Source organism: Aristolochia californica, unplaced genomic scaffold (genome assembly GCF_029961685.1).
Source record: "Aristolochia californica isolate CCGP_79_NKW_82.1479 unplaced genomic scaffold, dmAriCali1.0.hap1 SCAF_8, whole genome shotgun sequence".
Lineage (NCBI taxonomy): Eukaryota > Viridiplantae > Streptophyta > Magnoliopsida > Piperales > Aristolochiaceae > Aristolochia > Aristolochia californica.
This window is the reverse complement of record NW_027182279.1, coordinates 641,529-654,896: the sequence shown is the minus strand read 5'-3', so window position 1 is coordinate 654,896 and position 13,368 is coordinate 641,529. Positions and strand designations below refer to the sequence as shown.

The 13,368-nt window shown below is 39.2% G+C and overlaps 1 protein-coding gene and 1 pseudogene across 2 annotated transcripts; both read right to left on the bottom strand.

Annotated features, from left to right (window-relative positions):
- Positions 1-202: 202 nt before the first annotated feature.
- Positions 203-7,930, bottom strand: LOC137938658 (type I inositol polyphosphate 5-phosphatase 12-like). Of its 2 annotated transcripts, none has more exons than XM_068783636.1 (11): positions 7,099-7,930; positions 6,739-6,991; positions 5,741-6,554; positions 5,350-5,474; positions 5,102-5,186; positions 3,182-3,347; positions 3,037-3,084; positions 2,379-2,642; positions 1,904-2,027; positions 1,443-1,803; positions 203-861 (listed from the first exon to the last, which is right to left on the bottom strand). In XM_068783636.1, exons 1-11 carry the CDS (start codon positions 7,871-7,873, stop codon positions 514-516), a joined length of 3,363 nt encoding a protein of 1,120 aa, XP_068639737.1. In that variant the 5' UTR covers positions 7,874-7,930; the 3' UTR covers positions 203-513. The 2 variants fall into 2 exon arrangements, with proteins under 2 accessions (XP_068639737.1, XP_068639736.1); XM_068783635.1 differs by having other exon boundaries at positions 2,379-2,646; positions 3,041-3,084; positions 7,099-7,929.
- A 1,277-nt stretch (positions 7,931-9,207) lies between these two features.
- LOC137939108 (vacuolar protein sorting-associated protein 41 homolog) lies at positions 9,208-11,061 on the bottom strand (annotated as a pseudogene).
- Between the last annotated feature and the right edge of the window lie 2,307 nt (positions 11,062-13,368).

Here is a 13,368-nt window from a genome sequence, read left to right as displayed (position 1 = left end):
ATTATAATTATATAAATACCCCCCTTAATCAGTTGTAAAAATTCAGTTCAATATCAATCTTCTGCAGCAGCAGTAGAACAAAAATCGGATTCAAATCTCATTCTAAAACCAAGACATCAGAAAGAACAACCAAAAATCCTAATTCACAATCTGCAGACTAATCCACAGATGAAACACCCTTATTAGACAAAAGTTAACAGTAGAAGGAAAAAAAAAACCAACTGGGCCTGCCCAAATTTGGCAGTTGAAATCATTGACGTCTCTGCTGTAGTATCTTTTATACATCTGAAGAATGATCTGTCCGACAATATTACACCTCTGTAACTCAAAATTTGATTAAAGAATCGACTCAAAAGAATTAGAGGTAACTGATAGAATCACAAAACAGGTTAAATTTTTGTTTTGTGGAAACACGACTAGAGGTTGAGGCTCTGTAATGAGGACTATTTACAGGGGATTACCACAATTGCCTATTCCTGATTGAAGCACAGGTGCCTCCGTTATAAACTTTCTTCAAGTACGCAAGTTTCTCAAATCATCAACTACGTCTGAGCTTCCCAGCTGCCGAAAATCAGACCTCTGCAGATGATTGGATGTCAATCTTTTTGACTGAGGTTTGGAGTCAGTTCGGGTACTCTTGGATGAAGAACAATGGCGAAGAGAAACACGGTGAGTCTTACTCTCTGGCGAGAAGCTACCAGTGATTTTCACCATTAATATGATTTCCTTATCTCTGGTGTCTTCACACCACCAATTTTGAGGTATTCCATCAATGAATTCTTCCAGAGTGTGGAACTCCTGGTGATGTAGTGTCACTTCTGCAATTTGGCCTGGTTTTATAATGCCTGTTGCTGGATTGACCTGGTAAACAGAATCAGAAAATTAATCCAGTTGTACATTTCTTAATAGATACAAAAAGACTCGAAATGAGACAAGAAAAGACGGATTGTTTTTTTTTTTTTTTTTTTTTTTGTGCAAGTGATTCTTCCTTTATACCAAGAAGACTCATTGAGGTTTTGAAATTCACTACCATAGATGAACTTTCTCTGTTTGAACTTCAGTGAAATGTGGAGATACATTTCCTTTTTTCTTTTCTTTTCCCTTCTGAACAGAAAACAGAAAATACTTTTCACAGATAGTCTTTTCTGATCTGGTAGAAACAATTATCCTAATTCAATTGCAACCACAAAAATTGATTGATCTGTTGAATCCGCTTAGTGCCTCCAAGAACAACCCAGAAATTTGACACTAAAATTAATCATATTTTCTTTCCGAACACATCCTGCCAAACCTTAACCCATTTCAAGAGAAACAATTAATATAATTGGCAGGTAACACATTGAAACAATGTGGATCAGGACATATGAAGCTAAAAATCACCAGACTTCGACATAAAAATTAATGTTATCTTCATTGCTTGGCCTACTATGCTTGCCACTTACCTCAAGCCAACGAGGGAAGCCATAGCCACCACGTGCCTGACGCTCAGATGTGATTTCGTCATCCTTGACGCTGGTCTGTCCTTCGCAAACGACTTCAAACATGGCTTTGTCCTTGGAACACTTGTTTGTTATCCGTAGAATGGATGTATCTTGGTTTTGAAGGATTATGGTGTTTGTACTCAAAATAGTTTCAGGAACAACTATCAGTTCTTCAGACAAAGACAGGATCTTCTCATTTGACACCATAATTTCTCCAAATTCTTTTCTTCGTATTGCCTCATCAACATGTGCTATAGCCACAGTAAAAATGCATCTAACTGGCTTATGGTCACTGTCTGCAACATCCATACAAGCCTCATACCTGATAAAAGCAAAAGAAATGCACAAACTTGATAACTGCAAGAAGATGCCAGCATTTTCTTATCCTTTATGTGAAATTTTATATGGATCAAAATACTTACTGTAATATCGAAGTGATTACTGGACAATCTAAAGTGCACTCAGCCACTGGAGAAGTACGACTGTCACGATAGAGTATTCTATCACACCATGCAGGAATCCGCTTCTTCTCACTAGAATCATACCCTACAAGATGAAAAATACCAACATTTGGCTTCAAATGCTTAGGTGAAACCTAGGCAGCTAACCGCTCAGAAATTCTAGATACTCTCTTTTAAGGTAACCAAATATAAGACAGGAACTTTACAAATGAAAGAGAAGAAATTTAAAGGCACAATGCCTAATTTTTTTCCTATTGAAATATTAACATGAAAATTTTATTAGCAATATAGTCTCAGTAATCAGAAATATCATATTAGTGTTACTGTTCCTTGCACTTCATGCTTTCTCACCTATGCTAAAAAATTTCTTATTTAATAATGACAAATTTCCAAAGAAGCTTGACATGAATAGCCAAGAGAGATATCGAAAAACAACCTCCCAGCCCAACTTGATGCCTTTCAAACTTGTATGTTGGAGGGAAACTTATAAGACCTTCATGCATCCCCTGGAAGACTTTGCCAGCTTTCATTTCTGCTCTCAGCTGATCCTTTTCTCTAAGCCAGTCAAAACTTCTCTGAGAAACGAAGTCTCTTGCTTCATCATAAGAAATACCATGAAGCCGATAGTTGAAATCACCAAGAAATACGACCATATCTGCTTCAGCTAGCTCAGGTCGCCCATCTTCCAACTGCATCCCTGCTGCCTGCAGCAGAGCAATGACATACTTATTTCACTCAAACAGAACAAAAATAACCAAAATAATGAGTAAATAATTAGATTATCAAACATAAGCTACATTTGAGCTGCGTTACAACCAGTCACATGCAATAACAGCTAGTAACAACCATTCCATAGCCCCACAACGCAGGGCTAGATTGCAAAAGTTCTCTATGCAAAGACGCTCCAAAAATATGGCATTTCATAGCCATTCATGGCCTGCTTTTTTATTTTCTGCATGGCCCATAAGGCATGCTTATTCCCTTCCACATTGAAATTGTGAAAGATGAAGCTTCTCACATCTCCCAAGTTCATTTTGACATGGAATAAAAAATCCAGAGAAAAAATTAAAATTTTGATCATTAAGACCAATCACCTACATTTACCCCACGAAGTAATTGAACAGCAGAAGAGACACCACCAGCTGCCACAAGAGAAATTGCATTGCAAGAGGGTAAATAAACAGTCAAATGATAGTTATCTAGGCAAAAGCAAGAGAGCCACAGTTAATGAACCCGTACCAGCTGCAACATTAAGTAAATTTGATGGACGGCTGAAGATCATTGTTCGATAAACATGATCAAAGTCTGCATTCCGTCGATTTACTGCTTCCAAATGTGCAGCAAAATGACAATTCACAAAGCAAAATATGCGATCATAAACTCTCATCCTCAATGCTACAGCTCCCTGCTTCCACAGACATAGCCTCATCAATCATATCAATAAAAAAAATCATTGGAGAAAAGAATAACAGAAAATGAATATGTCGAGAAAAATCCTGTACAAAAATCTAAACACTATCAAAGGAAATATATTGTTATGACCCATATTGAAAGGGCAAGGATGTAAGAGTTATTATCTGATGTAAAAAAATTTCAGAATTAAATCAAGCTCGATAAATATAATTATTAATATAAAAAAACTCCAGAGAGTAAACCATAGAAAAATATTGCCAATGAATCTGAAGATTTTTTACCATTTCCACCAACGAAGAAATTGCCCAAATACAAAGATAACACTAATAGAGTATTGAAGGTTTTTGTCATTGTCTCCTTTTCAAACAGTTAAAGAATATATAAATCACTGAAAAAAGAACAACGAAGAGCGGGTTTCCCATACAAAGGGGAAGCATACCACTGATATGGCTCTTGGCCAGATAAGAGCCGATACTTAACCACTAGTAAAATTATTAACATGGCAAACTCAGGTTGCCAAGAACTAAAATTCTGGACAGCTCAGGCTGTGAATTGTGGAGAAACCACTGTTCAAGTATGTTTGGAGCAGAAGAAAAGATAGCAGGAAGGTGTTGCAAATCCAAGTTAGTAACTGGATCACACATGCAAGCTTGGTTGCTTGTAGCACCAGAGGTGGACATGTTACTAGTGGCCAGATCAGTGGTGTTTGGAGAAACTGTTGGCAAAGGTAGCTTTGCATGAGTCATTTAGAGCTGCAGCAAACCCCATATTATTAAGAAGATAGGTTCAACTGATTATTAATGTAGATTGACTTTAGCTTGTGGTTTAAATTTCCCACCAAAAAAAAAAAAAATTCCCACCATTTTGTGCCTGCAGATGTGCTCCAGAGATCAAGCTAGTTGCCTCTAAGTAAGAAAGGCTGTTATAAGAAATAGAAAGATCTTGTGTTTATTAGCTACGGAGCTGCTTCCCAACTTCACCCAGTCATTTTTAGAGGAACTAGCACAACTTCAACATGGAACCAGAGTGAATCCAAGCCCTTCTGTTTCTATTTAGAGTTCCATATATGTCTGTTCCCCATGTCTTGTGTTAATTTGTCCATTTAGGCCTGGATGTAGCACTGAGTATCAGTAGATTAAAAGTTAGCTACATTTTTTTTTAATTTTGATTCCACGTGCACATTCAGCAGTGATAAATGTGCTCCAAAGTTTGGGATAGTTGTCTATGAGTACAAGAAGTTACTATTGAGTGCATAATCCTATATTGCTTCGAGTTTTAAAAAAGCCTGTGTTTTTAGCTGGAAAGAGGCATCTAAACTTCTACTAGTCAATTCAGAGGAATTTATACAAATTCAATAATGTTAAATTAATCATTCTAAAAAATTAATGTTAAATAGATAAACAATATAAATGTATCAATATGGGAGATTTAACCAGAAGAAATGTGGCAGCACCACCTACAACAACCTTTATCATCAAATCCTATTGAAAAGTCACACCCCTTGGTCAGCTACTGATTGCAGAGGTATGGCATAGGTCAGCTACTGATTGCAGGGTATGGCATAGAGATTTCCCTCAGTGCCAAATAATCAAAAAGAAGGCTCAGAGCCATCACCTCCTAACCTATGTTATGCTTCTAAGTATTGCTTTTGCACCAAACCCTTTGTACAGGTTTTTGGTTGACTTATCGTACAACAGTTCATCCAGTTGAGACATGGGAATTGCATCCTCAGTCAAGATAATGTACCTTGTTACCTATAGCACGTCCAAAGCCACATGGTACAGCTGCAGCATCCACGTCTCCAATGTTTGGTCTAAGGTGCTTCCTGGCCCTGGAGAAATTAAATTAGAGCTAAGTAATATAGCAAGGAATAAAAACACCACAAGCAAGATGGATTGGGCAATATCATTGTGCTACAAGTATTTGCTAGATTTTCCAGAAATTGAAAGAGAAGCTGAAAATTTTCTGGCAATATCAGGTGAGAGAATAAATACCACACAGCAATAAGCAAGCCTGCCAGCTGTCTAGATCCTACACGTTCAAAAGTGTTTCCTTCATCCAAGGTCTTCCCTATAGCATCCAGCCACCATTGCCCATTAGCACTACCCTCAAGTCCTACCTACAAAAAAAACCATGTGCCCTCAGGTATATAAATTTTCCTCGTTTCAATTAGCATTGAAGTAATAAAGAAAGCCATTTATAAGAGATCCGCTATTGCTTTCACATAAGCAAAGCCAAAAAAAGGTAGTGGTGGAGTGTAAAAGTTGCACTTGTACAAAAGACTTTGTTCTTGCAAAGTAGCATTCTGCAGCAGCATCCACCATACCGAAAAAAGAAAATATTAATGAAGAAGGTGCAAACATCAAATTTCTAGGAGAATCTTACAGTTTCTTTAGCTGCTGCCATAGCAAGAAATCCAGCACCCATTTCCACTTCTTGAAGCCCAGCTACAACCATTCCTACTTCTGATGCAGCAGAACCTAACCATGATATAAGTGAGTCAGGAGAGGCCCTCTCTTGCCCCACATTCCAAGTTCCAGTCAATATCTTGATATTTTCATATTTTGTGTATAGCTGCTCCCTGCTTGACAACTCTGTGCGCAAAATGTTGTCAATAGGTTCTGGTGACAACATGCTCCATCCACGAATCCCTCCATGATTAGCCAGGGTGAACACATAACCAGCTCCAAGAGCCATCTTTATAACAGGCCCCCTGTGTGCAACCCATCCTCCAATGAGGGTACCATCCAACTCCAAAATCTGGATAGTCCCACTTATGTAACCGACCCACAATCGGGTTCCATGAGTACAGAAACACTGAACGGCATAACTATGATGGTGGAACTCCTGTATTCGATTCCCATTACCATCCCATTGGACAACTGAACCATTAGCGCATCCAGTCCATATTGTTCCATCCATTGTCACAATCAAAGCTTCCGTTCTGCGATTATCCTCCCCAAATGCACTCTTAGTGGCAACTCTACGGACTGCATCCGCAGCCCCCATGAGAGCATTACGTGAGCGTTGAAAAAAACTCATGGAGCCTTGTGATTTCTCCTTCTTTGATGTAGAAACGAACTTTACCTTCATCTCATCTTCTGGATAAGTTTCCCCACCTCCTGATGACACCTCTACACGATTCTCAATCTGACCGTCTATACCAAATACTTTCAGAAGCTCCTTTGTACGAGCATCCCTGCAAGGCACTCCAAAATCCAAGATTCTCAACAGTTTGAATCAGCAAACACTTAAACAAATTATTCTGAATTAGGTCCAACAAATTAAGGTGCTCCTATCCCTATATAACGTAAGAACCGTCAGTCCAATAAATTAAGATTCTGCCAGCTCACTATACCAAAAGACCAAAGAGATTGACATACCACAATGCAAAAGAAAGGTAGCTAGCACTCCACACCTTCCCCCTCAAATTATCCGCTAATAAAAACTTCACGTCGCCAGCAGATATAGAACAAACACCATTTACCATCACCTGACTTCTAAGATCAATGAATGATCTCTCCACAAGCAAAGCTGCCATATGCCTTTCCTCCGCAGACAAAGAGAGAGATTTATCCACAGACTCCCAAGGCCAAATTTTAACCACACCACCTTCTGAACCCGACCAAATGTCCCCTGATTTCGCCAAGAAAAAAGAAGAAGAAGCATTTTTGAGAATCACCTGGAAATCGAATCCGTCCGGACAAAACAATAAACAGTCGCAGGTAAGAGAGCGAACTCACCATACGCAGTCATTACCATCGAGAGAACAGGCCCACGGTGCGCCTGCCACGTAAGACCTTCCCGAAAAGTGCTGCCGTCGAGCGGTTGGTCCATCTTCCACGACCGAATTTTCCCGTCCTTGTGACCAGTCCAAATCAACCTGTTAGCAGCATCCCACATCATACAAATAGTAGGCGACGTATGGGACGACTCAAAGAACGGTGCAGCCTCGTCGTCACCCTTGGACCGGCTGCTGCTGGCAGTAAACTTATCTTCAAAATTCCAAAACCGGACACCGCTCTCCTGACCAGCCCAGAGCTGCGTATCGGTACAAACAATCGTCCTCAAGAAAATCCCGGTCTGCGTCTCGCGGAGAGGATGCGGACGCAGCTCAAGCGCTGGCGGCCGACCCGGATGCATCGCCGCTCGAATCGGAACCTTAAAGATCCCCGTACCTCCACCGGTCCCAACAAATTCCGGCAGCGCTTGCTGGTCATCGAGGCGATGCTCCGCCGACTGCTGAAGATGCAAGAACTGGCTCATGTACTCCGTCCCGGCGGCCGCGGTACTCCGTCTCTCCTCGTCCGAAGACGAAGAATCGCAGAAGGGATCAAGACTCCGCGGGATCCGCCCCTCGTCGAGACTGTGCTTCCGCATGGCGCCACGGCGGCGCGTCTTGCTTACGACGGCGAGCTGCTGGCTGTAGGAATGAATCTTGCGCGGCGGAGGCGGTTGGAGGGCGGCGACGCGGTCGCTGTCCTCGTCAGAAATGCGCTCTGTGTCGGGCTCCTCCATCGACACCGCTGCTTTACCACAGGAAATTTTTTCCCTCTTCTTTCTTTCTCGGTTTCGTTTCGGCATCAACGAGAAAGAACGATAAAGAGTCCGAACCGCGCGCCGAATTCAGCGATCTGGGGTCAATCCATGATCCGATAATATCGAGCCGTGTCCGCCCATTGGCGCTTGCGGGTACGGTTGAATCGTACTCGCACCTCCACGTGGTTGTTGCGCTTAATAATTGAACCACGCGGGCCCACTATTCTGATACCATTGGGCCCCACATGTCCGGTCTTCTGATTTTGGTGGGGGAGAAATAAACAGCCGCCACCTGGCAAAAGCCGGTGCGTGGTGTCGTCTTGCTCCTATCCAATAATGGAGAGAGAAAATTGACCCAGTTCTGTTGGCAGCGGCAGCGGTTGGTGTTTACAGGTGCGAAGCTACACATGATTGAAACGTGTCTTCTGCCAAGTGTTAAAGATGGACGGTCCGGATGGATGATGAGGCCATCTCTTGAATTAGACATTAATGATGGTTACATGGGCGAGATTGAGAAGGGTCATTAGTAGATAATTGCTAGGGTTTTAATCTAGGGAGCTTTTGGTACAAGAATTAGACTAAAAAATGGTACAATTCCTATTCAAATACTTATATAAGGGAATCATTCCATTTCCCACTTTAAATTTAAATACAAGATGATAATTTTATTTATAGGCTATAATGGTTAAATGATCCACTATTGGGATTTCCATGTTAACCCTAAAAATTCAACTTTTTCTCTACGATCTAGATCGATCGATCAGAAAAGAACTGAGTCAAGATTAAGCGTAATTCACAACCTGACTTCGAAAACCAAATCGACTCTCACATTTCGACCTCACAAGAAATAATAATAATAATAATAATGATAATAATCTTCTCGACATTAATTGTAACATCTTAGTGAGATTAAAAGCTTAATATGAATTATGAAAAATATAAATTCAGAAGCTTCTACATGAGCAAAAGTGCTGTAGACAAAAACAAAAATGCAAAAACAACCACATATTTATCTATCTCTGTATTTGTCTATCTCTAGTGGTTCCTTCAGGCAGAAAAACACCTTTATAATAACACTAGGCAATTTCATCTATTCCTATCTAATATCCAATTCGATTATCAGCTTCTGTAGTTTACTTAAACATATTTGTAGCTTATAAATCAAACTGAGCTGTAAGAAACCAGAGTAGTTCAAATAATATCTCAAAGCATAAACCAGCCTGCAGACCAAAGAGTATCTACAAGTGAAACAATGCAAATTGAATCAGGAAAGCTCTTATAGATACACTAAATACAAGAAAACAATGCCCAGGATGCCCAAAAATTGCACACACACTCTCACTGGCAAACCCACCATCATACACCAAAACATAGACAGTTAAATAATAAGCTAAAACAGAATAAATAACACAAGAGGCCCAAATTTTGCATAGCAAGCACATTCACTCACAATTTACTCTTGGAGCTTATTTTGATTCAGTAGTACAAATGATTCATCGTATCCGGGCTTCACCCAATTCCTTATTTTCATCTTCTTCACTCTCCTAATCTGACAAGTGTCCTTGCGAAGAGGATCCACTACCACTGACTGATGAATCAAAGGTGAGACAAGTGACATGATAAGCGTGACAACAGAAGAAAACAATGACTGAAAGGTTTTGAATTAATAAAGGATCAAAACACATGCAACACCTCCCACCACCCCTTTTTCTTTTCAACTTCACCTCCATTGGTTTCCCATTTATCAATCTCTCGGTGGTGTGGTTAGCTCTATTATCCTCCCTCTTATTGTGATCTTCAGAACAGCCCAGATAGACAGCATGTGGAGTCTCCTTGTAGTATTTGACCAGAAGATTCACTCAATCAGCCTATCATAAAAGAGATCAGGGACAGAAAGATTAGATAACAGTGGCAGAGTATATCACGCGATGTCCATCAGCTACCATATAATCATGATTTATTAGGAAGCAACAACATCACTTTTGTTTAATACAAACAACATGACAAATACCTGGAGGATATCATTGCATCCATGTCAAAGTGAAGTCTCTGTCCGATAATTGGTGATGATTTTTGCGAGGCGGTCCTTGAGCCTGCAAAGGTACCATGAAGAATAAGAAGAAACATCAAGAGATTTGACAAGTAACAAGAATCCAGAGGAAAAAAACAGTGCTATTCACACAGGTAGCTCCTTGTCTTTTCTACATGTGAATCACTAAGCAGGAATATGGCACATGTTATGATTGCTTAGTTTGTTCATACAATGGGTCACATCATAAATGGGACATTGATCATTTCAATATTTCTCTCCCAACCATTCAATAACAATTACTAAATGACATCTGAAAATCAAGACTAGTTGTGTCTTAATTTTATCCATTCAATGAATAACGATCCAGCCATATGATTTTAACCTTGCCTAGTCAATTTTAACCATGCGGCATCAATCTATAGGTCCCTCGTAGGAGCCATCTAATTAGTAGCATGGTGTCCTATCTTGTATTATTGAGAACTGCTCACTCCATTCAATGAAATGCCACTGGCTGAGCAATACTGGACTGACTTAATAAGATGGAAGGTAATTGAAGATAAAACAAGTCACATAAACTCAAACATTGGAAAAAAAACAATAAAACAGGAATGAAGCTACAATAAACTGAAACTTACCTGGGTATATGTAACCCGTTTGGCACTATATTAACAATATAGAGGGGATCAAAATTACCAACAGTGTGCTCCAACAACATGCCCACCTGTTCATTATTTTAAACCCTACATAAACATTCCAACATGCAATCTCGAAGTAGAAAAAAAGAGAAACTGATGCCTTTCAAAAAAGACTTAGAAGAGGATTTAAATAATTAAATGGGTACTTCCACATGCCCAAGTAGATTTAGTGCACATCGTTTATAAAGCCCAAAGCCTCCCCACCCCCTCAAAAAAATGAAAAAACAACTACATACCATTTCAGGCTTGCGAAGGCACTGCATAATCAGCTCTTCCCAAAGCTCGTCACCGTGTTGCATGGTCACAAACTCACAGCCAGCACAAAATGTACAGCTTCACCAACCAATCTCCAGCTTCTGCTGATACTGTCTAAACAGACTAATTTAAATTTTAAAGAGAAGAGTAAGAGTGTGAAAAGCAACCTCCTCGATATCCTCCAAATTGTTAATGATAACAGCCAAAGCTCTTTTTGTATTACCTTCCTCCCCAGGATAAAAACCTGCTCTCAGAAGTTCTAGCTGGACACAAATCTCAAGTGTCTGGTTTGCAGATTAAGAGATTGTGTTATCACCAAGAAGGGTGACCGGCACTCCTAACTTAAAAGGATATCAGGTTTGAATGTGCACCTTGTCAAGTTTATAATGCTGACTACTTCGAAGAAATGGAAGAAGCATCTGAGGTTCATAATCAGTATAGAGTTCTACCTCTTCCGGCATCATTCAAATAATTTAATAAGATAACCAAGGGATTAGGACAACAAACTAATAGAAACATTACAACTAAAAACAGAAAACATGCACATAGACTAGCCTGCAGGTCATGGAATTTTTTTCCAGCATCAGGATTGATTTCAAATATGGCATGAAGATATAGATGCAAAAAATACTTATGGCCACATTTCTTTCTGGCAGCCAACAGTTGCGAAACTACTTCAGATGGAACAATTATGTCTCTGTGTTGGATAAATGAAGAGACTGCTCGTTTGCAGTCCAATATCATTAACTGGACCACCTGTAAGCAAGAAAGAAGTTCAACAACTCACTTCATATTTGAAAATCAAGTAGTTGGTGTGCGAAAAATTAATGACAGAAACAGTACAAAAAGAAGTATAAAGTTAGAATGCTTACATTGAGAACCAATATATGGAGGATTTTAGCATGATGGACATTAATTGAGCTGTTTTTCAGGTTTCCTAGGTTTTGCCAGCCTCCTACCAGTTTTCCATTGGAGTGGAACCTATTCATCACTGGAACTTTCTTGCTAGTACTGAACTATCATAATGTTTTCTTCAAACCGGTATTCTATATTTTACATTTTTTATGACTTGTTTTTCCTTATGAACGAGGCAAATCTCTAGAGTAATGTACTTCTTTTTTTGAAGTGGTGCGAGATTTTATTAAAAGCAGTAGAGTAATGTATTTCAATAAGGAGAACTAAGGGAACCTATAACAGTCAAAAGAAAAGCAGTAGAATTCTCTACAAATATCTTTTACACCAAAAGAATTTTTATCTGTTTTTTTTATTTTTTTATTTTGATTACATACTACGCTTCAAACCCGATGAGACTTGAAAACAAAATCTCATACAGGAAAATTCCCCATATGGCCATTGAGCCCAAGCCCCAATACACACTATTATCTTATGAACCCTTGAAATCTCAAATAATTAACCATCAAGATATAATGAGGAACATTCAAGTTTATCTTTGAATAAAACTTAACAGCTCCTGTGAGGTTTATAATCAACAAGATGTCTGACAAAATTTCAGCACTCAAAAAACTGACCTATAGATCTAACTCGCAATACCTATCCATTTGATCATTTTTTACAGGTGCAACCAACTTGCAGTGATTTTCATACAATGAAATCCACAACAGATCAGTCATGCAGTGCATATAGTATTCAATGATGTGTTTAACAACTTGAAGTCTTTCTAAATCTCCTTCTCCACCAGAAAGTGTTTGATGGGCCCTAGCTTCAGGAAATATCATTCATAACTTAAAAAAAAAATGATGAAAGGCTTTTTATTATTGAACAATAATTACAAGAGAGAGGGAAACCCAGCCCTGAAGTTACAAGGTAGGGACATCCCAACAACAAGGAGTTGCCAAGAAACGCCTTTTGCTAATTCATCATCTAACCCATTGGCTGACTGAAGAGTGTGAATTAACACAACCCAACAACCTAAAGAAATAAAGTGAATTTCATCAAACTTGTGGTTCAACTTCCATGGCAGAAGCTCATGTTTTAGCAAACCAAGAGATTACTGATAACATGAAATATAATGGATGACTGAGGATCATATATCTCCACCAAATCAACTTAAAAACCAATGACTGCCCAAAAAAAGCAATAACAGAGATCACCTGATACATGATTATCCATTAGTGGGTCCACTAAATGCACATGAAACAATTGCACAACATTATTTTTTTCCAATGAAATAAGTTTGATCACATCAACACTCACCAATCACTCAATGCATTCCAATCTCTATTGATCTGGTAATTTTTGCCATGAAATAAATGGCTAATTTTAATAAAAACAAGAGTGCTTTTAACCATGAAATAAAAGGAGAATGAATAAGAAATAAGACTCCTCCAGGAAAAAAAGAATAAAGTTAACAAAATGAAAGGAGAAATCCGGACCTTGTTGGACTTGGGGGCACAATCAGGAATCATATGGACTCAATCCTTCTCTCATTCTCAGGTCCACAAGGTTCTTGTAGCTCCTCAGAGGCTGAACTC